This window comes from Camelus ferus, chromosome 15 (genome assembly GCF_009834535.1).
Source record: "Camelus ferus isolate YT-003-E chromosome 15, BCGSAC_Cfer_1.0, whole genome shotgun sequence".
Classification (NCBI taxonomy): Eukaryota; Metazoa; Chordata; class Mammalia; order Artiodactyla; family Camelidae; genus Camelus; species Camelus ferus.
Window position 1 is genome coordinate 19,137,260 of NC_045710.1, and position 25,285 is coordinate 19,162,544.

The 25,285-nt window shown below is 40.9% G+C and overlaps 3 protein-coding genes across 9 annotated transcripts in view; 2 read left to right on the forward strand and 1 right to left on the reverse strand.

The window, feature by feature from the left end:
* The first annotated feature begins 371 nt into the window (after positions 1-371).
* On the forward strand, positions 372-8,971 carry MRPL33 (mitochondrial ribosomal protein L33). The gene is made up of 4 exons (XM_006189744.3): positions 372-509; positions 1,397-1,415; positions 3,245-3,351; positions 8,670-8,971. Exons 1-4 carry the CDS (start codon positions 488-490, stop codon positions 8,717-8,719), a joined length of 198 nt encoding a protein of 65 aa, XP_006189806.1. The 5' UTR covers positions 372-487; the 3' UTR covers positions 8,720-8,971.
* Positions 3,242-25,285, forward strand: part of BABAM2 (BRISC and BRCA1 A complex member 2) — a 444,883-nt gene continuing 422,839 nt past the window's right edge. For all 3 annotated transcript variants that reach the window (XM_032497262.1, XM_032497261.1, XM_032497260.1), the window contains exon 1: positions 3,242-3,351. The gene's annotated coding sequence lies outside the window, so the exon portion shown is untranslated. The remainder of the gene's footprint in view (positions 3,352-25,285) is intronic.
* The window catches only part of RBKS (ribokinase), an 81,954-nt gene continuing 67,251 nt past the window's right edge, over positions 10,583-25,285 (reverse strand). The window contains exon 8 of one of the 5 annotated variants that reach the window (XM_006189745.3): positions 10,583-10,826. In XM_006189745.3, coding sequence (XP_006189807.2) covers positions 10,653-10,826 — 174 coding nt within the window. In that variant the 3' untranslated portion in view covers positions 10,583-10,652. Of the gene's footprint in view, positions 10,827-14,073; positions 14,134-21,752; positions 21,789-23,822; positions 23,839-25,285 lie in introns of those variants that run through there. The other 4 variants (XR_001366716.2, XM_032497266.1, XM_032497268.1 and 1 more) reach the window with 4 other exon arrangements.

A 25,285-nucleotide genomic window follows, 5' to 3' on the forward strand; every position in this document is an offset into this window, starting at 1 on the left:
GATATTCAAGTGGAGTTCTTAATTCTGGAGGGACTGAGAGTAGATGTTAACCAGGTGGAGGTGAAGTTGGGACCAGGGAAGCAAAAGAAGGCAACAGTTTAAGGAAATAATGCGGGAGCCTGATAACCTGGAACAGCTGAATAACATACAGAATTCCTGTGGCTTTACTGTAGGTGGTTGTGACAATTTAGTGAAACAAGTATGGAAAGCACCTAACTCCAACCCAGAAGTAGGAGTCAGGGCTAACCAAGTCACTCTTTAAAAGGGGGAGGGCACTCCAACCTCCTACACCACGAAATAAAGAGACCTAGCGAGTGAAAGACGCAGGAAAAAGGAGGGCGCCGATCCGGACCTGAGGTTTATTCCGGGGGGCGTGGCTGCGGACAACTCCCAGACGTCCTCTTCCGGAACAGGCCTGTGCCCCGGAAGCAGTTGTCTGTCGAGGGGGCTTTTGGCCTGTTACGGAGTCCAGAGGTGTGTCATCGCCATGTTCTTGTCCGCGGTCACCTGTAAGTGGAGCTGGAGGCGGCGGCAGGGCTTGCAGCGCGGGCGGGAAACCGTGACAGGCGGGCCCCGGGACTTTGTGGGGCGGTGTGCTCGCACCGGCCGGGAAGCTTCGCTACGGCTTCCCAGGCCTTCAGGACTACAGCGCCCGGCATGCCCCGCGGCGCGCTCTCTGCGGGGAGAGTGGGTTCTGGGGCTCTGCGGTGCTGGTTCTGGATCCGGTTGCGGTTCGTTCGCACTGTAGAGTCTCCAGCAGCAGTGGGGTGCTTTCCCTCATCCTCTGAGCGGTGTGTCAGCAGAATCACTGGCCGTCCTAACTGGAGAAAACCTCAGAATTTCTAGTTCACTCGGTTAGAACTCTAAAGATGAGGAAACGGCTTCGAGAGGAGCAGTGATTGACCCTAGGTCCTACCGCTGGGCTGGGAAAGAAGCCCTCCGGCTCCCAAGACGGTGCTTTTCCACGCACCAGGCTGACTTCCCGGTTAGATTTACTTTCCCTTCTCCATCTGATGCGATGGTTGTTCTAGCTTGCATAGGTTAACCTATCAAAAACAAGAGACTTGGTCCAGTGCAAGTACTTGCACCTTAGAAAAGGAATAAATGGAGCAGATCTTACTTTAGAAAGATTTAAAAGGTAACCAGCCCAACTGAAAAGAGATTGTGCAAAGCATTACATCCAGAATTGTGGTGGTCTGACTAATCTTTTAAAAATCTTCTGTAAAATCTTAAGAGACTTCTAATAGCTTAGGGGATAGTTACTTGAATGATAACCATGGTATACTTTGGTACTTAAATATTTTTGATTATTACTGACATTTATATGAACTTTGCATAAGGTAATAATATTGATATTTTTTCTTTTCTCTTCCAACCTTTCCTTTCTACAAAACAGTTGCCAAGAGCAAGTCAAAGTAAGTAAAAGTTTTTCCTTTTATAAACTTGTTTATGTTAGATTCATTAGGCCAGCTGCTGCCAGTACATCCTTATGTAAAACTAAGCATTTGGCCTTGATTTTCTAAAGGTTGGTTTGAGGATTACTTGATGAAGATTCATTAGGCCAGCTGCTGCCAATACATTCTTATGTAAAACTAAGCATTTGGCCTTGATTTTCTAAAGGTTGGTTTGAGGATTACTTACTTGATGAATTATTTCGGCCCTCTGAACTCTTTCAAAAAATATTTTTCCTCTTGCCCAGCTGACCTATTTAAGTGAGCATTCAAATAATTTGCTTGAAGGAGCTCATGCTCTCTTGTTCCTATACAAACCATCAGAGTTCCCATGCTCTCTTTGGACTACCACTATATTTCTGTTTCTTCAAATTGAGGACCAAGAGCCATTTGTCTGGAGCCCAATACAGGAATCTAGCAGAACAAACTGGGGTTTGATTAATCCACAGAGCCTGTTTTGAGTTTTGTAATCCTTTGCATTCATGGTAAAAATACTTCAAAAATAGCAAAGGCTAAAGATTCCGTGCTGTAGCAAAGAGACTATAAATGCCAAACTGATATCTCAAAATAAAGTTTGTAGACAGAAACTGAAGATTTTCTGTGTTAAAAATAGAAAAATTGTAAAGCAGCCTTTGCTTACAACAAGACATGTCACAGATCCATAAAACGAGATTTTTTTTTTTTGGATTAAAGTTAATGAAAAACATGTATGTTAGTGTTTTTCCTCTCAATATCTTTTATTGAGTCATACAGTTTTCCCCAGAGTCCAGTTATTTACGTTAGAATTTCCCACTTCCAGGTTCTATAGGAATCTCCCATGCGTTCAGTTTTTTTTAGAGATGCTCTATGCCTCTCATGTTCTTTGTCTCCTTCTTGTGCCATTTGTCATATATGTCCTGCCTTATAGATCTTGTGTATATGACTCACCTTCCATTCTCTTACTGTTCCCTGAAGGTGCACATGCAGCTTATAGGGCTTTGCACTTCCCACAGTGCTTTCCACAGAGTAAGCACTTAATAGATAATTTGTTGTATCCTTTTGAATGAATGGCTAATTATTGTCTATCTTAATCAACAGATACTGTATCCCTCTTATGTATGAGGCACTGTGCTGAACATTGAAAGGGATGCAAAGATAGGTAATATATCTTAGATGCTTCAGATTCTTCGGGGAATTAGACGAGAAATAAAATAGCATGGTCTACATAGGGAGGCAAGACATGTGAAAAAATAATAACCAGTACAAGGTAGTAAAAGGTCCAGTAAGGCAAAGCATGAACTTTATGCTTTGGATGACTATAACTTAAACAAAATATGAAGGGGAACAAGGTTTTCATGTTAACAATGTAAAAGTCCCAATCCCTTTATTTTGTCCCTTCCTGATTTTACTCTTATCACTCATCCCTGGAAGGTATTGCTCTTCTGAGATAGCCATCTTTACAATTTCCTGACTGGCCAGCTAGGGTTACTAGTACTTTTGTGTTTTCCCTGCTCCTGCCTTCAGCTCCTTTTGAGAGGCGGGTGTCTGCATTTTTTCTCACAAGGTGATTTTATTGTTCTTGTTGCTTTGGTTGGGTCATTACCAAGGCAGTCTGTGTAATGGAATAAACCTTGGGAATCAGAACCATTGAAATTGTGATTTATGGAAAACATAGGCTGTCTTAGAGCTGGAATTAAGGCTTGAGTATGTCCCACAACTAGTACTACTATAGAGGGTTCTGAAAATGTGCCATGCCCCTATGATTGATTTTAGTCTATGTCCTCAGTGTGTAACAGCTTACTTTTAAATCTTAGGACCATTCTGGTGAAAATGTTGAGTCAAGCTGGGACAGGTTACACCTTCAACACTAAGAGGAGCCGACTACGAGAGAAACTGACTCTATTACATTATGATCCAGTTGGTAAGATTCAGAGAAGTTACTTTACAATAAATTCAGATGTTTTCAAGGCAGTTTTGTGGCCCCTTTGACACTATAACATTCATTCCAAGTATGTATTGAGAGTTACTGTGGTGCTAGTTACTGTCCCGGGTACTGAGATTTGCCAGGACACAAGGTAGAGTCAGTCCCTGTGCTCTTGGCACTTACAGTTTGTTTTGGAAGGGAGAGAGGAAAAATGACAAATTGTGCTAAGTGCTATGAGAGAGACAAGCAGGATGCTGAGATACAGGATAAAGTTGCGGAGAGGTGGATTCCACTTTTATCCCCCGCTTAGGTAGGATAGATCAGGGAAAGTCTCTCTTGTAGGAGATAGTTAACCAAAGATTTTAAGGTTGGAAACCAGCTCTGTAAATATAGGTAATGTTCTGGAAACAGAAAGAGAAGAATGTCTTGAGAAAGGGAGGGAATGCTCTCCTGGGGTCATCTGGCCAACAGTGGCAAGTAATTAGGTACAGATTTGAATAAAAGGAATGTGTTGTCTATATATTTATTAGGGCAGGAGGGTAGGAAATTTCATTTCCTATTTTGTATCATCTGCTATAATGCCATAATAAATGGTACCTTTAAGTGGCCTCAGTAGGTAGAAATATTTGTCTAAAAGAGACAAGTGTTCCTAAGGCCAGATTGCCTGCTCACAAACAAGAGTTAGTACTTGATTGCTTTTGGTGGAAGCCTCTTCTGTTTTTTGATTTCATGGACAGATTTAGGCAAAATAAACTAGTAAACAGATTATTTATTTTAAAACTCCAGGCCATTCATTTCATTTTTGTGCCCTTCTAAATAGCAGCTTTATAATTACTTCTTAATAGTGGCTGTACTGGAGCTTTTGGGTTGGTGAACATGCCATGCTCAGGGAGGGCATGGAAGTTTTGCTCCCCTTCCCCATACCTTGCCCTGTGCGTCACTTCCTTCTGGCTGTTCCCGAGTTACTGTCTCCAGGCATACAGGGTCAGAGTTGAGTTGAATTGTAAGGCACCCAGCTGGTGATCAGAATCGGAATTGGTGCTAGAACCTTATTTTCCAGAATTATCCATTATGTAATGAAAGACAGGCACTTAACCTCATAAGAAACCTTTTCATTAACTAAAAAGAAGGACTCATAGACTTTTGGCCAAGATGGAGCAATGGGACTGAATTTACCTTCCCACTTGAAACAACAACAGAAGGACGATAGAAGCAACAAAAGACAGTGATCCCTGAGAGAAAGGAAACAAACTAGTAATCGTGACTAACCAGACAAAATGGAAAATTCTGTCCTCTTTGCTTACCTACACAAGTCTTCATGTCTTCAGATACCACGAATGCATCATAACACGAGCACCTGTACTCTCCAGGCAATCTGAATCCAATTTTATAGATGAGGAATCTGGTGCCAGGGATCGTAATCAAGGACACACAACTAAAATATGTGACAAAAGAAAGATTTGAACTCAGGACTGACTCCAAAGCTCTGAATCACTCTACGAGGGGACTTGTTAAGAGATTTCATGGGAGACCAAAACCCACTTACTGGTCAGTGACCTCAAATTGGGCATTAGTGCAAATCTGGATGACAACTACATTAATAGCTGTTTTCAGAGTTTGTACAGGAGGTCTCACAATCACTGTTCATTATGCTGCATTCGTCAATGTCTAAGAAAAAGAGAAAAAATTGCCTTAAAGAAAAAGGGTCTGTACCAATGTAAGGAGACATTTAAAAAAGGCTCTGAGAAACCCAGTTGTCAATTTAAAATTGGCATGAGTTCCATTCTTTAACGGAAGTAAAATTCCCTGCTGTTTTTATGGTGTTAAAATTTTGGGTCATTTTTTATTGTAATAAGAAGGGAATTCTGGGTTTGAAACCAGGTGATTAGGAGTCTGAATTTCAGGATGGTATCTAATATCGTGGAAAAATTATTAGAATGATAAGGTATATGTCCTAGTCTGGGTTGATATAACAACGTACCACATTCTGGGTGACTTATAAACAACAAGAGTTATATTTCTCAGAGTTTTGGGGCCTGGGAAGTCCCAAGATCAAGATGCCATCATGGTCACTTTCTGGTGAGGGCCCTCTTCCTGGTTTATAGGAAGAGGTTCTTGCTGTGTTCTCACACAGTGGAAGGGCAAGCCAGCTCTGTGGGGTCTCTTTTATAAGAGCATGAATCCCATTCATGAAGGCTCAACCCTCATGACCAAAGCATCTCTCCAAGGCCCTACCTCTGAGTACCATCATCTTTGGGGGTTAGGATTTTGACATAAATTTCAGGGAACACAAACATTCAGACCATAGCAATGTGATAGTGGATTGATGTGATGTTTTTCTCCCTCTGATTTCTTTGTATCACCTAGTGAAAACTCAAAGCGATGAACTTTACAATAAAGTAATTGTTTTTCTAGCATTTTAGCTCCTCTGGAGGTTTTTTTTTTTTTAGCAACTTGTACAACATTAATAAATATTGACCAAATAACCTTCTGTGATATTTTAAGTGTGCAAATGTATTGGAATTTTCCCTCAGTAGGGAGGTATTAGGAACTTATTGTTAGATTGATTTTAAGTTTTGAGATTGGGAAAGGGTACACCCGTACAGTTCTCACTGTAAGGTGAAAGTGGAAGAAAAGATTCATATATAAATTTCTAACAGATGATGAGAACTTTTCTGTTAAGGAATGGTCTGAGCCTTGACAGCACAACTTTGCCTCTTCTGAAGGAGAGAATGTTCTAGGAGAGCAGAACCTGCCTGGCTGTCTGCCCACCTGCTCAGTGTCCTGCAGCCTTGTGTGATGATGTTTGCCTTGCTGCCTGCCCCATTGCCCAGGGTACTACATAGCTTGGCAGTTCTTTCAGCATATCTTACTCCAATGAGTGAGTGGTTAGTTTAAGGGTAATGTTTTGTTTGTCTGCTTTATGAAGGAAATCAGGCAAGGAGACATGGAAAAATTCCCCAATATTTGAGCACTTCATGGTATGGCTAGAACCAGCTCTGTCCTTTCAACCTCCTTTTTTCTCATATGAAACTAGATGCGAATTTCCAAGGAGGAAGGATTAAAGGCTGAGACATAAGCCTATTAAACTTTGTTAAATATATATGAATAAGTTTATTATAAGGAAAATGAAAACTTGTCAGTTTTAATTCCTTGGCTGACTAAACAAGACAATAAAGACTTCAATTGAAGCAGAATAGATTTAGGTTAGATGTAGGGAAAGAACTTGACAGATTCATTCTTCTATGAATTAAGAAGCAAATATTTTGACAGAAAATTAATTTATGTTTACGATTGTGGATAGCAGTGTGTCATTTCAACTCAACACATATTGAGTGTTCACTGTGTGTCTGGCAACCCTGTGAGGGAGATGGAGTTAGCCCTCGCACAGGGAAGGAAACTGACAGAGGAGTATTCTGAGAAATTTGCCCCAGGGACTCCCAGTGCATAAATGGTGGAGCCAAGGCTTGAACTCAGTCTTTCTGACTCCAGGCCCCCTATTCTATTACTTGGAGTCAAATCAATCTCCCTTTAAAAAAAAAAAACAGGACTTTCCCCTGTGATCAGCACTGTCATTCTTACCTGCTGCCACCATTTCTCTGCACCTGATGCCCTTTCTTGTTTTAGTTCATCCAGACACTGCTGCTGCTTCACAGGCTAAACTTCACCCTCTCCGTGAGGCGTTTCCCTCACCATTTCAGTCCCCTTTGATCTTTAGGGTCCTGGGGTTTACTGGACGTTCATACAGGCACCTCACAATATACTGATATTAACTCAGGACTCTTCTTAGCACAGTTCTGTGAACTTAAATATTTATTCTTTGAATTAGGGGTATGAATGCAGTGAGCCAATCAAAATTTTTCATGAATAAAACTTTGCTTTACTGATCTTCATCAGTTGCTCCTGTTCAGGGTCATTTAAATAATCTGATTGGTTGTCAATGAGACAAGTTCCTTTTTTAATCCCTTTTTTAGTTCCACGTAGAAAAACATGGGGGAAATATTTCTTGCAATGAATAACATTGTCTGATGGGAAACTATTTTGATTCTTCACTATCATCTTAACAATGGCTCTGTAGTCCTCCTTGGACTTTGAGGGAACATCAGTCCTACTTATATTCATATTAGATGATTTGAAGTATGTTTTTAATATATGTACAAATTTTATGTACAAAATAATAAAATATATTAATTTTTATTCACTTTATAGATATAATTCTGTTGACTGGTTAATAGTTACTAGGTTTAGCTGCCCATCAGAATTATCTGAGGGTTTTAAAAAATAATAGACCTCCAGCCTCAATCTAGATCTAAGAATCAGAATTAGAGTAGAGGTGGAGGTAAGAAGTAGAAATGTATTTAAATAAGCTCCCTAGCTAATTCTTAATCATAGGCAGTTTGAGAATCTCATATTCAGAGTATCCGTCATTGATGATAGAAGAATAACAAAAAACATTGCTAAAATCTCTTTGTATGGTAGGGACAAGTGAGTTGCTGTTGTGTCATAACATAGTCTTTTGATTCCTGGATCTTCCAAGGTGCACTGTTTTTGGTTTTTTGGCAAAGAATTCAGGTAGGGTGGGTGTATGGGGGGGTGTGTGTGTGTGTGTGAGTGAAAGAGGGAGAGAGATGTGTGATGTTAATGAAGTGCTTTACAGCAGGAACTATGAAAACTTTATTGCTTAGCATCTAGTCTAATTTTTCATGCAGGCAGTTAGCATTTTGGTTTTGGGTGTTTCAGAGAACTGTACTCCGTTATGATACAATAATGAGATTTTGGTTATGATACTAAATCTCTTCTTACCAAACTAGAAAATCCGTATTTGGGTATATGAAACCATTTGTGAAAAGTACAAGGTTTACTGTGTATTTACTCTTTCAGCCAGGCTTCCTTTCCTTCCGTGGTCTACTCAGTTTTTACTGTGCTTTTTCTGGAGTCTAGCTCCCAGCCTGTGCTTGCTTTACCTCCTGTAAGAGTGGACATTAACTGGGTAAAGATGTTGTTTTTCATTTCTTGCCTGTAATTTTCTTTTTTCAATTTGAATATTTCACTTTGGTTGAAATGTGACCTTGTGGGGTACCAAGGGTGCTATGGATTGGCTGGTGGACTTTTCCCTTGTTTTCCTTACCATTTTCTGCAGTCTTCTCTGGCCTCTGGGATTGAGGAACTGAGTTTGCAAGTCAGCTCCATCCTCATGACAAAGGAAAGTAAAAGAAGAGAAGGGAGAGGGCTCATGGTCTGATACATATTTTTATTAAAAAGTGATGACGATATTTTTCAGTTTTCTGCTACAACCCTTTTTTCTCCTCCTACAGTGAAAAAAAAAGTCCTCTTTGTGGAACAGAAAAAAATACGCTCTCTCTAAACAATGGATTGAAAATGAATTTGATTTATAAATGAGAAGACTGAGGGCGGGATACTGATTCAGAAATTCTGCAGCGTGTAATAAAAGAAGAGGAAATGGCACGGAATCACTGCCTCCTGTGATTTGAAGGCCATTGTGAAGGAAAACAATGCAGTGAAAGAAAGTTCTTCATATTAGGACATATATCATTGCATCACATTTATTTATCCTTCTGGATATTTTTATAGCCCTTAATAAAAAATATTAAAATAGCCTGTGCTATTGTCTCTTAGTGATATTTTCCCCTACCATTTGAAATGAGAAAAACCACGTTACTAAAAAATAACCATTGTTTCATATAGTAAAAGAAAATTTTCCATAATGAAATTTGTCCAAGAGTTTCCAGTCGGCTCCTCCTTATTCTTCATAGAAAAGGCAAAGTCACAGTCCAGAGTGATCTTGAAAAAACTCCCATTCAATAACAGAGGTGGCAAAGGTGAGCAGGAATGATAAGAAAGGAGCCAGCCTCGTAACACAAAAGAAACCAAGAGAACGTCTGTTTTTGATGTGTGCTTATAATTAGAGAACATGCCATTGGTCCATATTCTCAAACTCGGGTCACCGAAGACAGTATGTAGGGTTTTGTGGGACATCTTTGGACTCCTTTAACTCCTACGTTGGTTTGTTTGTTTGAATAAGAGGCATTATAGTGTATTTTCATAAAGCTAGTGGCTAAGGGCTTCTGGTGCATGGCAGCACCACACAGCTGACCAGCTTGGCAATTCCAGTGATAATCCCTCATGTTCAGGTAAGGACTCCTGCTCTATCCAGGTCTATACACTTTCTCACTCAAGCTGTTGTTTCCCACAAATTTTCAAAATTGCCCATTTTTCTCCTTCACTTGTCAGATTTCTGGCTGGAGATAAGAAGGATCAGCTCCTATGGTGAGCTCTGCTGGTTCATATCCTACCACATTTAAAGCATTTATGAGGAGAAGGATAGAGTGTCTATCGTGACCACGAGCATTAAGAAACCAACGCTGTTCCAAAATAACAGGTGTTCCTTCCCCATGGCCCGATCTGTGTCCCGGGAAGAAATGTGAGGGCAGCTCTTTGGAAATGGAATTAGACGCCCGTTGAATCTTAGAGGCTTGTGGCATTATAGTCAATCAGCTATTTTCTGGCATCTTTTGTTAAAGCTCTGGTTCAAAGCAATAGTAGGTGAGATCTTGGCTATTTTTAGATTCAAACTATACATTAAGGTCTTGGTTTACAAGAAAAATCCTTCATCTAATCTATCTAAGCCCAATATAAAGGTTCTGTGATGTGCATGAATCCCCTTTTTCTTTTTTAAACCTTAAAATCTGGCTTAGCAAATGACTTGTCTGTTCAGCATGTGGGCTGAAAGTAGCCCACAGGTGGTGTTTACAATTAAAAAAAAAATCAGTTGTTGATACTTAAAACATTGAAAAATTTCAATAAACATCCAAACTTCTGGCTTCTCCTGCAAAACCAGAAGCCTTGACAACACTAAAGGCAAAGCTGAATATCAGTTGCCCCTCTTAAAAACTGCTCGAGTGGTCCAATTCATATGCTCCCTTCCCTTACTTAACATTGTCTGCTCTGGCTCTAGGCGCTGTTGTCCGCAACCTCTGCTGTATGGTGTACATATTGTATTCATGATGTGTTGGCAACGGAGTGTGCTGGTTCCTGAATAGTGGTAGTGTCTGTATAGGTCTTCATTGTGGAATCCTTAATTCTGTCTCGTTGACTTTTGGATGAAAAGCAAAGAAATCATCTATAAAGAAAGAAATGAAAGCTTGAGGATGACTTAGTAAGTGAACATACTATTTGCAAAGAAAGAAGCTGACATTTTATAGTAAGCTGCTAGTTAAGAGTGGCCATCCCCAAGTACATTTTATTTCCAGGTATATTTATTTTGGAGTTGATAGCAATCAAAACAGATCAAGGGGCAGGTCTTTTTTGTATGGATAAGATGACTGTGTTCCTGTGGCCTGGACACTGACTGCTGCGATGAAATTGGATCTCTTGAGCATTTCTTCCAAGGACAGATGTGGGTAGTAAGCCAGGTAGAAGGCCAAAGCTCCCACAAAACTGTCACCAGCACCCTGTAATTAAAAGCACAGTTGTAGAGATAAGCATGTAGTCATCTGTTGCCCAAACTGTATTTTCAGAATATTTCAGTACACTTTTTATTTTAGAATAGTTTTAGATTTACAGAAAAGATACAAGGATAGTAGAATTTCATATACCCACCCCAGTTATGTAAACATCTTACATTACTGTGGTACATTTGTCACAACTAAGTAATAGCATTAACTGAACTCCATACTCTATTCGTGTTTCACTAGTTTGCTTGGTGTCTTTTTTTCTGTTCCAAGATCTCATCCAGGGTACCTGGATTACAATTAGTTGTCATATTTCTTTAGCTCCTGTAGGCTGTACAGTTTATTAGACATGCTTTGTTTTTGATGATCTTGATAATTTTGAGGACTAGTCAAATTATTTTGTAGAATGTACCTCAATTGGGGTTTGTCTGTTTTTCTCGTGATTAGACTGTGGTTAATGGTTTTTGGGAGGAATACCACAGAGGTGAAGTGTCATTCTCATCATATCAAGGGTAGAGTGTCCACACATCACTGATGTTAATCTTGATCACTTGGCTAAGGTAGTCTTTGCCAGGTTTCTCCACTGGAAAGTTACTTTCATCCCTCTTTTCATTCTGTACTCTTTGGAAGCAAATCACTAAGTGTTGTCCACACTTAAGGGGTGGGGAGTTACACTTTACCTCCCTGTGGGTGGAGTAGCTCCATAAATTATTTGGAATTCTCTATGGGAGATTTGTTTCTTCTCTCATTTATTTATTCAATTGCTTATTTATATCAGTATGAACTGAGGGATATTTATTTTATTCCTTGGGCTATAATCCAGTACTACATTATTTTGTTGCTCAAGTTGTTCCAGCTTTGGCCATTGGGAGTTCTTTTAGTTGGCTCTGGTGTCCTTTGACATACTCCCATCATTTTGTTTTTTGAGTGCTTTCTTATTTTCTGACATAAGATGCTCCAGGCTCATATTGTATACTCTTTGCCCTAGCCCTAGCATTAGCTGTTTCTCCATTAAAAATTCATGCAGAAAGTGTTGAGAGCCATTCAGATGTTATTTTCAAACTCAATGTAGGGTCATATAAGGCTTAGTTCCATTTTCCCTGAATCTCCAATGGTCTGAATTGGTGAAGGCCATATAGGGACCCATGGAAATAGAAACCAACCAAAGAAAATCTGTTGCCCTCTGCCTTCAGGTAGAGCAGCGCCTGGTCATGTGCTCATCTAACAAATGAACTTTTAAAATAAATTTTTTATTGAAGTGTAAATGATTTACAATGTTAGTTTCAAGTATACAGCAAAGTGATTCAGTTATATATATACATAAATATATATATATATTTTTTTCTCTTCATATTCTTTTCCATTATATGTTGTTATAAGAAATTGAATATAGTTCCCTGTGCTGTACAGTAGGTCCTTGTTAAACAAATGTATTTAAAATAAATGTGATGACACAGTTTCACTTGAAAAATCTTTCTGGCATTTAACAGCTTTCAGGGTCATTTTTCAGTTTTTTTCCAGTTTGTTGCTTCCTTAGTCCCAAGAGCTTTCAGAACAAATCTTGAGGCTATACTTCGGCCTTTATAAAGAGCCTGGGCGTGCAAGATTGTGTCAGTTGCTGTTTAAGTATTTAATGAGCTATGTGCCCAGCACAGTGATGGGAACTAGAAAAGCAGTAAAATCCATTGTGGATTAAATGCTAAATAGTGTGGCAGAATTCATAAATACTGTTGAATTTTAAGGAAGTGTTTGAAGAAAGCCTCCCTAAGGGGAGTTCTTGTGAAATGACAGATTTATAGAGAGAAGGAAGGCCTCAAAGAACAAAGATACAGGAGAAGGAAGGAACAGAGTGAGCTCATGAGACAGTGAATGGCTTTAAGGAGAATGACATTTCCCCTTGTTTACACAGATAGGCAGTCAGTATTAAACTTGCCAAGAAGTCATAGTAACGGAGGTGTGAATTCAGCACTTTCCTTCCTCCCATAAATGCTTTCTGAATACCGAAAATGTCTCAGGCACTATGCAAGGTGCCTTGCAGTTGTTTATCAGTCTTTCCTGATGGAAACAATGGAGAGACAGACAGACATGCCCTCCCTCAGTTTGCAGCATAGCAATGTGACAAGAGAAAGATCTGAAGCTGGAGAAATTATGAGCTGGATGGAGGGTGTCTTATGAAAACATGGAAAATACTACAAGAGATGAAGAGTTATGGCAAACTCTAATAAGATTCCAAATCTTGATTCTTCCTTACATCATATGTAAAATTAAATTCCAGGTAGGTTAAAGGCTTGAATGTAATAAATAAAACAGTGACATAGTATGAAAATTCAGATGAATATCTGAACATTCCCAGGTAAGGAAGCCAGGAAACCCAAAAGACATAATGAAAGTAAACAGATTTTAATTTTTAAAAATTAAAAAAATATATCTCCAAAGACACTGTAAATAAAGTCAAATGAAAAAGCACAAATTTGGTGAAAATTCTTGTAATACATATGATACATTTCTAATACTCAAATAACACCTCCAGATTGCTGGGAAAAAGACAAATCCAGGATAAAAATGGACAGAAGATACAGGTCTGTAATTTCAGAAAGGGAAATGTAAATTGCCAGTAAACATGAAAAGAAGCTAAATTATTAGCAAAGGAAATGCAAATTAAAATAAACTTTTTTACCTATTAGATTGATAAAATTTGTTTTACATACTCCTATTGACTAGTGGGGTATTTGACTACAGACAAGATTTTTTAAGAAAGTTTAAAATTATTGTACCTGTGTCTGAAAAGATTATTGAAATGACTTAAATCGTTTCCCACTATAGCTAAAGCCAGGGGAACAATTCTTGATAGAACTATGTGGCTAGGAGCTTTATTTTGACAATAGTGATTTTCACAACTTAATTTACATTCATTCTCAGTGCTACACATTGTGTTGATAGAGACAACAAAGGCAAATCCTTCCTGTATTAAAAATAAGGGGTTTTTCCATAAAGAAAACTCTAGGCTATATGACTTCACTGGAGAATTCTAGAAAATGTTTAAGTAAGAAATAATACTAATTCTACACAAATTCTTTCAGAAAATAGAAGAGTCAAGGGAGCACTTCCCAAATCATTTTATAAGACCAGCATTTATTTCTGTGATACCAAAACTAGATAATGACATTAGAAGGAAAAAAAATATCAGGATCTCTCATGAATATAAATGCCAAAACCTTAAAAAATTTTAGCAAATTATATATATATCATGACCAAGTAGGGTCTATTCCAGGAATGCAAGATTGGTCGTGTTGCTTATATATGGAATCTAAAAAAAAAAAAAAAAGATGCAAATGAACTTATTTACAAAACAGAAGTAGATTCACAGACATAAAAAACAAACTTACTACCAGAGGGGAAGAGGGGAGAGATAAATAAGGAGTTTGGGATTAACATATACACACTAATATATATAAAATAGATAACCAACAAGGATCTATTGCATAACACAAGGAACTATATTCAATATCTTGTAGTAACCTATAATGGAAAATAATATGAAAAAGGATACACACACACACACACACACACACACACCCCTATAGGTATAACTAAGTCACTTTGCTGTACACTTGAAACTAACACATTGTAAATCAACTATAATTCAATTTAAAAAACCCTAAATATAACTGAAAAAAAAAAACGTTATTCAATACCTCAAAAACCTCATGATAATTCCAACAGAAGCAGAAACAGCATCTGACAAAATTGTACATAAAAATTCATAATAAAAATTCAGTCAATTTGGAACAGAGGTATAACTTGATCTTCTTGATAAAGAATATGAAAAATCTACAGTTAACATCATACTTAGTGAGAAAGACTGAATGCTTTCCCCCTCATATTGGAAATAAATCAAGGATTTAGTCTCAATACTTCTATTCAACATCATATGGATTGCCTTGCCAGTGTAATAAGACAGGAAAAAGAAAGAAAAGGTATACAGATTTGAAAGGAAGAAGTAAAACTTCTTTGTAGATGGCTTGATCATCTATGTAGAAAATCCTAAGAAACCTAGCTAAACTACTAGGAATAGTAGGTTTAGCAAGGTAATAGTATATAAGGCCAGTATAAAAAATCAATTTTATTCCTATATACCAGCAATGAACAGTAAGAAATTAAAATTATCAAAGCAATACTATAGAAAAGATGATGCCAGTTCTCCCTAACCTGATCAATAGAGTCAATGCAATTCAAATAAGAATCCTAGCTGGCAATTTTTAGAAATTGGCAAGCTGAGTGTAAAATTTATAAGTACAAAGGACCTAGAATAGACAACAATCTGAAAAGAACGAAGTTGGAGGATGTAAACTATCTGATATCAAGACTTATCACAAGTTACAGTAATCAGACAGATATTGATACAAAAATAAACATGTAGATCATTTGAACAGAAAAGAGTGTATAGAAATAGACCCACAGATATGTGGGCAGTCTATTTTTAACAAGGTAATTTCAACAGATGAAAGGATAGTCTTCAACAAATGGTGCTAGAACAAATGGGTATCCATATGCAAAAGCATGAACCCTTACCTCACACCATACTCAAAAACTAACTTCAAATGGCCCAGAGACCTACATGTAAGAGTTAAAACAACAAAACATCTTGAAGAAAATATAGGAGGAAATCCAAAACCTTGTGTTAGGCAGATTTCTTAGGACACCAAAAACATGAATGAAATATTTTAAAAACTGATAAATTGGACTTTAACAAAATTAAAACTTTTGCCCTTCAGAGGAGTATCAAGAGACAAGCCACAGACTGGGAGAAAATATTTGAAAAACATATATCTGATAATGGAGTCTTATAACTCAATAATAAAAATCCAATAAGCAAACAATCTAATAAAAATGGGGAAAAATTTGAACAGAGACATCAAAGAAGATATATAGACATCAAATAAGTATATAAGAAGAATCTCAACATTATTAGACACTAGGGAAATGCAAATTTAAAACAATGAGACAATACTACAGACCCATTAGAAAGGATAAGATGAAAAAGACTGAAAATACTGACTTCTGGAGTAAGTGTGGAACAACTGGAACTCATACATCATTTGTGGGAATGCAAAATGATAGACACGTTGGAAAATAGTTTGGCAGTTTCTTATAATGTTCAACATACATTTATAACCTAGCAGTTCTACTCTTAGGTATTTATCCAAGAGAAATGAAAACATATACCCACGTCAAGACTTACATGTGCATATTTATACCAGCATTATTTATAATTGCTCCAAATTGGAAACAATCCAAATGTCCTTGAACTGATGAAAGGGCAAAGAAACTGTGGTATAGCCATATAATAGAATACTAATTAGCAATAAAAAGAAATGAACTGCTAATACAACAACATGGATGAATCTCAAAAGTATTATGCTAGGTGAAAGTAGCCAGACAAAAGGCTACATTACATATTGTATGATTTCATTTATATGAAATTCTAGAAAAGGCAAAAGGATTGAGACGGAAAGCAGGCCAGGGGCTGGAGATTATCAACAGTAAAGAAACTGCATAGAGAACTTCCTGGGATGATAAAGTTCTATATTATGATTGTGGTGGTGGTTAAATGACTGTATATACATTTGTCAAAACTCATTGAAGCATACACTTAAAATGAGTGAAATCTTATTATATATGAAAATTATGTCTCAATAAAGCTGACTTTTAAAGAAGGCCAGGGTGGGGCCAAGGCATTGAGACATGCAGGAGCATAACGTATAAAACTTTGGCAATATTTCCTAAGCACGTTGGGCTTATTTCTGATTTCCCCTAAAGAGTGTGGTTGGGCTAATTACTGAGACACTCTGGGCCAGGCTCAATTGAGTGTTAAGATTGGCCTATAGGAGCCTATTTGTCTTTATATTGAGAGCCCTTATTCTACCTCTGTTCGTCCACTGTAAATGGTTCTCTTTCCTTTGACAGTGTGGGCTTTGAAGTCAGAAGAATTTGTATTTGCATCTTGGCTTTGCCACTTAGTAGCTTTGGGACATAGGAAGATTAACTTGGATTTCTTATAAGTAAAATGAAACTATTAACATCTTCCTCATAGGGACTTTGTGAATCTGTCATTCCCTGTTCCTCAGTGTCCTTCCCCAAAATCAGTGACTAGAACTCTTATCATATGTTGCTGCTTCACTGACCTTCCCACCTTACTCCCTTGCCCTCCCTTGCTCTTCCGCACACCTGCTGCACAGACTGGGCACACTTGTTCCATCGTGGGTTCTACCCCCGCCCTTCCCCCATCCTTACCATGTTCTGCCAAGTCCCCCTTTCTCTGTGTCTAGTCTGAAAGACATTGTTGGTGCCAGTCTTTGCCTTCTCTCTCACTTGTCTGCAAAACCCCTTTCTTTCCTTTAAGAGGCCCTGTACCTCTGTGACTTCCCAGAGTACCCTATTTTGCCACAGCTACTTAAAACACTTCAATCACCTATGTGTTCAAGCTAACAATGCCCATAAAAAGATCAGTTTTCCATTTCCTCTTCACCTTTGTAGATACTGAGGTATAGATTTAATGTTCAAGTTCACATAAGAAAGAGATCTGCTTGCAATTAGGTTGACCACAAAATGGAGAACTGACTCATCTAAGGGATGGATTCCAAAGATATGTTGTTAACAGTTACATTAAAATTTATTAAGAATCCATAAGTCTATACTGATATTAAATAAATAAATGAAAAAATAAATACTGAACAAAAGTCATCCTTAAAGTAGAATGCCAACCAGTAAACACAGAAGTTTGAAAAATCACCATTTTGAAACCATCATAGTAATAACTAATTCAGGCAAGAATTACCAATGGATGCATTAAAACTGCTGGATAAGTGTTTGATGAGGGCAAAATATTTACAAGTTTCAAAGTATCTCTCCATGGATTACCTATTAATTACAAAGGAAAAAAGTAACTTTCGGTGGAGCAATCTGGTGGACACCACCTTGACCAAGTGATCAACATACCAGTAATGAGAGAAACTGATGTCACATGCTCTCTGATGTAGGTCCTTGACAAGGACATAAGGTCACTTGTGTACTATTCCTGCCCCCAAAGCATTACCTAATTTGGATCATGGGGAAGCATCAGACATACCTACACAGAAAAATTGTTTAAAACAATGAGCTTGTGCTTTTCCAAAAATACCAATATCAAGGAAGACAAAAAGATTGAGGACCTGTTTTATAGTACAGACTAAAGCAACATGACTTAATTCAATGTGATACATAATCTTGGATTGGCTCCTGGACAAAAAAAAATTATAAAGAACATTATTGAGCTGTTCATGTAAGATAAGATTATCTCAGTGTTAAGTTTCCTGATTTTGGTAATTGTAGTTTTGTTATGTCCTTGTTCTTAGGAGATAAATCCTGAAGTGTTAAGAGGTTACCCTGTCTGCAACTTACTTTCAAACTGTCATCCAAAAAAAAAAAAAGTGTATTTATGTATTTTAGAGACAGCAATAAAACAAAGTGGCAAATTTGTTAGCATTGGCAAAATGCTAATAACTGGTGAAAAACTATGTGAAGTGTAAATGGGAGTACTGCAACTTTACTAGGTTTTATCTTTTTAAAACTAAAAATTATAATAAGAGAAGTTTTTAATAAAAGAAATTTTACTAAAGAAGTTAAAAAAAAAATCAGTATCAGTCACTCTGTGAATTTGCAAATGGGCCAATTTCAGCCTTTCAATGATTTCCATCTTTTTCTTAATTCACTTAAGTGGATATCTACTATACTTTGGGGTAAACTGAATTGAGAGAACCTCTTGCCTGCATTTGGAAATACCCTGTGTCATTGAGGCAATTTCCTTTGCAGCTAAGGAGTAGGCAGTGATACCCTCTTGAAAGTCCAGGGGACTGGGAGGAACCTTTTCTGGCTGTGACAGTGATTGCAGGAAAACTGAATTCTGGGATGTTAGTGGCAGTGTTGGCAGTGCTGTGATGGCATCCAGTGCCAGTAACACAACTGGTCGATTTTATTTTCAACCGAGAACCCTGACTGAGGCAATCCCATGTGTTAAACTTTTCTGAGAGGCCAGCAGTCTTGCCTAGTTCTTTCCTATCTGCTGACTCCCCAGTTATACAGTCCTTCTAAGTGGTATATGCTCAGTTAATGACCGCTGATGGACCGACTCTCAGCGGCCCGGGCCTCCACCTTCTCACTAGAAGTGAGATGGTCGGGTTGGGGGTGGTGTTCCATATACTTCCTCACAGAGAGGACAGCAGTCTGGCCTCATTCCCAAAATACAAGGAAGTAGGGAGGCTCCTGGCTGACAGGGGCCATCAGCTCCAAGACATGAAGACCAGTTAATATTATCTTAAAAGTCACATTACATGCAACAATGGAAAAGCTCTTTGAAATTCAGCATGAGAGGGGTAGCAAAGTACTACTTAACTGTCACAGAAAAGTGTAAGGGCATGAACTTCTATTGTTTGCTCTTCATCAGGAAGCAGCAGAGCTAGGTGCTTTTATACACGCACAAGACTGGCCTCATTTCACCTTTATAATGACCCCCCTGACACTTGACACTTGAGAGAACTGAGGCTAAGACATTAAATGATTTGTTCAGGGTCACCCAGCTAGTAAACGGCAGAGCTGCAATTTGCATCCAGACCCAGTTGATTCCACACTCTGTTCATGTTACACCTCACAGTAAATGACTGGGAGGCAGGCAGGTAGGCAGCGGGGGAGGAAAGGAGGAAGGAAATCACCAGGCAAAAAGAGTCTCCCTCCCTTCGGATATCTCATACTTGTTTGTTCTTCTCTTAGGACCCACAGACATTGTACTGACTGTTCTGTGTACAGCCCTGCAGTCTGGGACAACCTGGAAACTCTCTGAGGGCAGAGCCCACATCTCTGTCCCCTCTGTCTCTTCCACTGCCTCACCCAGGGCTTTGAGTTGACCTGACCCCTGGTCCTAGTTCCATTGTTTTTCTCTTCCAGTGATCTCTCCCAAGGGGGCCAGATGACCCTCGCTAAACCACCTTGGGACCTTCTTTTGTGTCAGTGAAAATGGAGGTTAGGTTGCCACAGCCTAGAGTTACTTGATAGTCTTATTGTTGAATCTATTTATACCACAAGGCTTTCAAGTGCCAATAAATTACTCGGCTGTTGATTCACATCTTCAGTATAACTATTTTTATACATTGGTATAATTTTTTTTTAATGGAAAGTGCTTTAAAAGTGGAAACTGTATTGTATCACTGTGATTTTCCTGTAAGTAAAGCACTTTCCAATCAATCATTCTTGGAATAATGGAATAGTTCTCATTGATACAACATGACGGTTTTAACCTTTTACTGAAAATTATTTTTGTGCCAAAAGGGGTGATGGCATAATTCATCTTTCTTCAATAAAAATATCCACGTGGCTACTATTCATTGTCTTCTCACAATAATTTCCTCTTAAGGAAGAGCTGCTCTTAGAGAATGGATGTGGCATTCTGAAATTCCGGCTCTCCTGAGGGCCTTCACACTCCTGGGCTCTGAGAAGTCCTGGTTTGTGGACCTGTGGGGGCAGCTGGAGTGACAGTGAAGTGAAAGGGCAGCAACACTGATGGAGAAGCTGAACTCTCTAGGTGAGGGTTGGGGGGTGGCACTGCAGGGCTCGGGGTGGGGATGACACTTATGAGCTGCTGACGAGGGGACCCCAAGGGGAGAATCTGAGAAGTGGGCGCTCCTCCAGACAGCACCCAGAGCTGGGGTGTGGGGTCGGGGGGCAGCCTCTGCCACCTCACCCTTGACTGTGACCTAGGTCTGCTCCCTCACCGAAGGAACCAGCCCATGGGAGGCAGGAGCACGTGATAAACCTCATGGAGCTGGCAGGAAATGCTTGAAAACAGCTGCAGGGGGCCCCCTAGCAGATCTCACCCACGCGTTGAGCCAGGTTCAAGTGGTCCGCGTGAGTTCTTTTATCTGAGGTTCTGCTCATCGTCAGGTGCTCTCTGCTGGGTGCTGTGCAGGTTGTCGCCTTTAGTTCACAAGAACCCCGTTGGGGGTGGGTGTAGCTGGGATTGCAGTGTCTGGTTCCGCAAGGTGGCTCTGCACGAGGCCGCCCAGGTGAGGGGGTGACTGTGGGTCTGCGGGCCAGGCTCAGCTCCCTAAGCCGGGGGCCTGTTCAGACAGGTGCCTTCTAACTTGCACAGTGCACCATAGAAGCTGGCAGCAAGCCTAGGGGATCCTTATTTTAAAACTGAGCAAACTAGGATTGGAGGAGGTTAAATAACTTGCCCAAGGTAAGAATAAAGGTGGTAAATAGCAGTCAAGATTATACCAAGGACATCTGTGTAGAAATCTAGCAACAGAGCAGGTGGAGAAGCTATTCTGGGAAACAGACTGGTCTTCTGGCTACTGCTCAAATCTTTTTATTTCCCCATGGGGAGGGCTTACGTTTTCTCTAGCAGTGAAGAATGACAGGGGTGAGAGTGGAGACCATGAATCTTCATTGATGGCCCTCTGCATGGGGTCCCGTTTCCCTCTGCGTGCTTGGGGCAGGAACAGAGCATGTGAACCAGAGTCGCCCTGGGCAGGTGTGGGGAAAGAGGGAGGCTACAAAGGGAGCAGAGGCTTCAGGAAAGCAAAACCGGACAGAGACCCAGAGAGTCTGACCTGGGTAGGGAGGGCAGAGAGGTCAGGAGGGGGTCAACAGTTCAGAGGAAAATGGAGGGAACTAAGGAAAGTGAGAACAAGTGAGTGTAGGAGAGGAGGTGAGAGAGCTGGTTGTGGTCAAAGAGGAGGATGTGAGATTTAGTCCCACAGAACTAAAGTCATGCCAGGTATTAACCATTTCCTGGAAGTCGTTATGGGAGTGGGAGACTGGGGTGGAGGTGAGGAGTCACTGGAGGTGAGGGCATGAGAACTATAGAACTATGAGACCTGGTGACGGTTCATCCTCGTGGTCCTGAAGTCATCCTGCATGATGGTAGCCCTGGCAGGGGCACGGGAGAGAAAAATGGTGAAGTGGATGTCAGAGTCTTAAATAAACAGAGAATGATCAGGAAAGGAGGTTGAGGCTTTATAACTGATTTGCATGTGCCCCAGAGATGCAGGAATCTCTCCAGGAGGGCAGAGGAAGGATGGCTGGAAGCTACAATGAATGTGCCTTCGGATCAGGAGCAGCTTTCACCTTCAAGGGCTGTATGGGGAGCTAAGCTGTAAAAGAGCTTGCTTATGAGGAACAGGACAGCCAGAAGGTTAATGGGGGAGAGAAGTACAGAGCAGTAAGGGATTGTCCTGGGTCCCCGTGTCTCTCTGACCCTCCTTCTTTGTCTCTGCCATGGGTCTCTCTCTTCTTCCTCCTGCATCATCGATGTTGGTATTCCAGGTTCTGTCCTTCACTCACTGCCCTCCTTATTCCCCATAATTTCCTGGGTGTCTCAAATAGTATGCTGTTATAGTTTCAACTGCTGTGAATATGCTGAGTCCTAAGTCATTATCTTTAGCCCAGGCTCTCCTCTATCTTCGGGTTCATGTATCTTAACTACCTGTGTGTCAGCCTCATGTCTCTTGCAGGCAACTCTAACTCAGTGTGCCCGAATTGAACTCATAGCTGACTGAACACGGGCCTTTTCTTATCTTTTCAGTTTGTGGCACATCCACACTGAAAATCTGGGGGCGGGGGTCTTCTGGATAATCACCAGTTGCCAAGTTTAAATTCTAAACATTTCTCTAATCTGTTCTCTCATCTCATCCCTACTCCCATTGCCCTCCTTCATGCTCCATCACCTCTGGAGGACCACATTAACTTCCTAACTAGTCTCCCTGTCTCTAGTCTGGCCCCATCCACTCCATCCTCTATACTGCTGTAAATCTGGCCACCTCACTTCCCTGACTAAAGCCTTCTGAACATTTCTCATCTTTCTTAGGATAGAACTATAGCTCCTTAGCATGGCACACGAGGGCCCCTAGCCCACCTCTCTAGTTTCATCTCTTCTTCCTTTTCACTTATGGAACCTTGGGTTTACATGGAGATATCTCAGCTTGAACTCATTCCTAGACTAACTCCTACTCCTCTTCTAAGACTCAGCTCAGGTATTAACTTAGTCATCATGCATTTGCTGACTGGCACTATATTCAAAGCACTGTGTTTCCCCTGATTCCACGAGTCTGGGTTAGGTACCCTCCTAGACACTCCTGTCCTCTGGTGTGGTCTCCATCACTTCCGCACCCTCAGGATACTGCAAGGCCAGGCTCGCCGCTAAAATACGTGCCGACTGAATCCAGGACTGTCAGGAGGATGGGTGTGGAGTGATTAGGTGAGGAGCACACACCGTCCCAAGAATGCCCTGTAGGAGGGATGACAGTGAGACAGACTTGTGCAAGTCCTACTTTGCCAGATTCTAGCTGATGGAAAAATGGGAGACTTGTAAGGCATGATGGGAATTAAGTGTGGCTGGGGGAAAAAAAGAAAACCCAGTGTGGTGAAAATCTGCAAGGTAAGAACTTGTCAGGCGCCTACAACAGAACCCAGGTGATCGTGCAAGACTGATGTCATTGCAGGGCTTCATTTGTTAGGAATCTGTACCCACGCCGCCGGGTGATTCATCACCCAAACTGCCGAGGGACCATAACAGTTAAAGTCCTTGCGTTCCTCCCTGATGTGTTAACACATTCCATCTGACAAGTAGATACCACTTTCCTTTCTTTGCAAAACCTCTCCCCACACAAAGCTCTTCAAAGCTTCCACTGTGGACCTGAATTCCTCAGCCAGGCTCGTGGTTTCAGAGGCCAGGGAAAAGGCAAATGGGAAGAAACATGACTAAATCCCAAGTCAATGGGCTATTTCTTCTTCATAAAAAAGAATCCTACAAGGGGCTCAGGAAAGGGACAGAGAACAGTGTAAACCCGCTAAGGTCCCTGCTACCTTTCAGCCCTGTGCAGGCAGAGCTGCTGAGGTGGCTTCCCCTCAGGCTAGCTTGGTGGCAAGTCCTGCTTTGCTCTTGCTTCCCAGTTCCAAGAATGGGGCTTCTGCCTTGTTCCTGTTGGGAGGAGGTTGAGGCATGAACATCTGGTTGGGCCTGGGAGAATTTACAAGCCATTCTTTGTCTTTAAAAGGGCTAATCATGGATGGGCAGGAGACATGGTGTCAGGAACCTTGGGGAAGGAGCACAGAAGGACACACACCTGGTGTCAAATCCTGCCTGCTGCCCTTTTTGTTATCTGTGTCAGCTTTTAAGGATGGTAAACCAACCGTGAAGCCCCTCTGTACTCAGCTGGGAAAAATGTTTTTCTCAAGTAGGGACATGTCTTCTCCACTGGGACGATGCAATAAATGATGTGGAAGCCGACGGCCCTGACTTTAAGTCCTGATTTCCCCACTCTGGCAAGTGACTCAGCGTCTCTTGTGACTATTTATCTGTAACATGGGCACCTACCTCATAGGGCTATTGTAAATAGTGAATTGGATAATGTATGTGAAAAGGCCTAGCACAGTGTCTGGAGCAGAGCAGGTGTTCAACAAAGGTGGGGGAGACCAGATGGCATCATCTCAGAGGCCCCTTAAATTTGCTAACGTTTTTGGAAACAAAAGCCCATGATCTAAGGCAGAAGGGTTCTAAGGAACAAAGAGAGTCATGATCCTAGGGCATGTGACCGGCTCTCTGTTCCCAGCTCAGAGTAGAAGGATGAGGGCGTGCAGGGACGCTCTCACAGGCAGGAAGGGGCAGAGGGGCAGAAGCCTGTCCTGTGGCTCTTGATTACCAGAGAAGCCAGGCTCCAGGGAGTTCCAGCAGTGGCCATCTGTTTGTGCTGGAATCTCTTAAGTCCATTTCTCTGTCAGGGCAGGGGTTCTGAGGCCTTTAAAGAGTGTGTGAGCAGGAGCTTAGAGAAATGTAAAGTGAAGAGTAGAAAGGGCCGGGCAAGACTGGGGAAACCTGGTAAATCTCATGCTTTCATTTGGGTGAAGGAACAGAGGGAGGACGCTGAGTGAGGCCATGGGGAGAGGCCCGGAGCTGGGGAGGGCTGGAGGACAGCACGGGAAGGAAGGGTCCTGCTGGCTGGGAAGTCTCTGCACCTCCATCTGCGCTGCTGCTTTGATGGAGGACCCTGTTTCCTATCACTGGGCAGAGGGCTCTGTGCGGGGAGGGGAGGTGGTGGCAGAGCCTGGGGGATGGCAGGCAGGCTGAACAGATGGTGCAGGACAGTGTGATTTTGGAGGACATTCCTCTAGCCATGCTGGAACCTGAAGCCAGGGCCTCTCTTGGTGAGTGGTGGACATTGGGCCCCTGGTCTGCCTTCTCCGTGTGACTGACCTCACCACTCACTCAAGTGTGAGCAGAAGGAGAAAGGCCCTGCCGAGACCCTTCATTCCATCCAGGGCGCACGTTCTCAACTGGGACCGTATCTTCGCATGGGGGTGAAGATTCGTTCTTGCATTGGTAGGGGTGTGGGTTGTGGTAAAAAACAGTTGTAGATATTACAGTGATT

Coding starts and splice junctions, on each gene's coding strand:
- MRPL33 (XM_006189744.3), top strand. CDS start 488: ATGTTCTTGTCCGCGGTCACCT. Junction 3,352..8,669: donor ATTACATTATGATCCAGTTG/GTAAGATTCAGA, acceptor CTCCTCCTACAG/TGAAAAAAAAAGTCCTCTTT.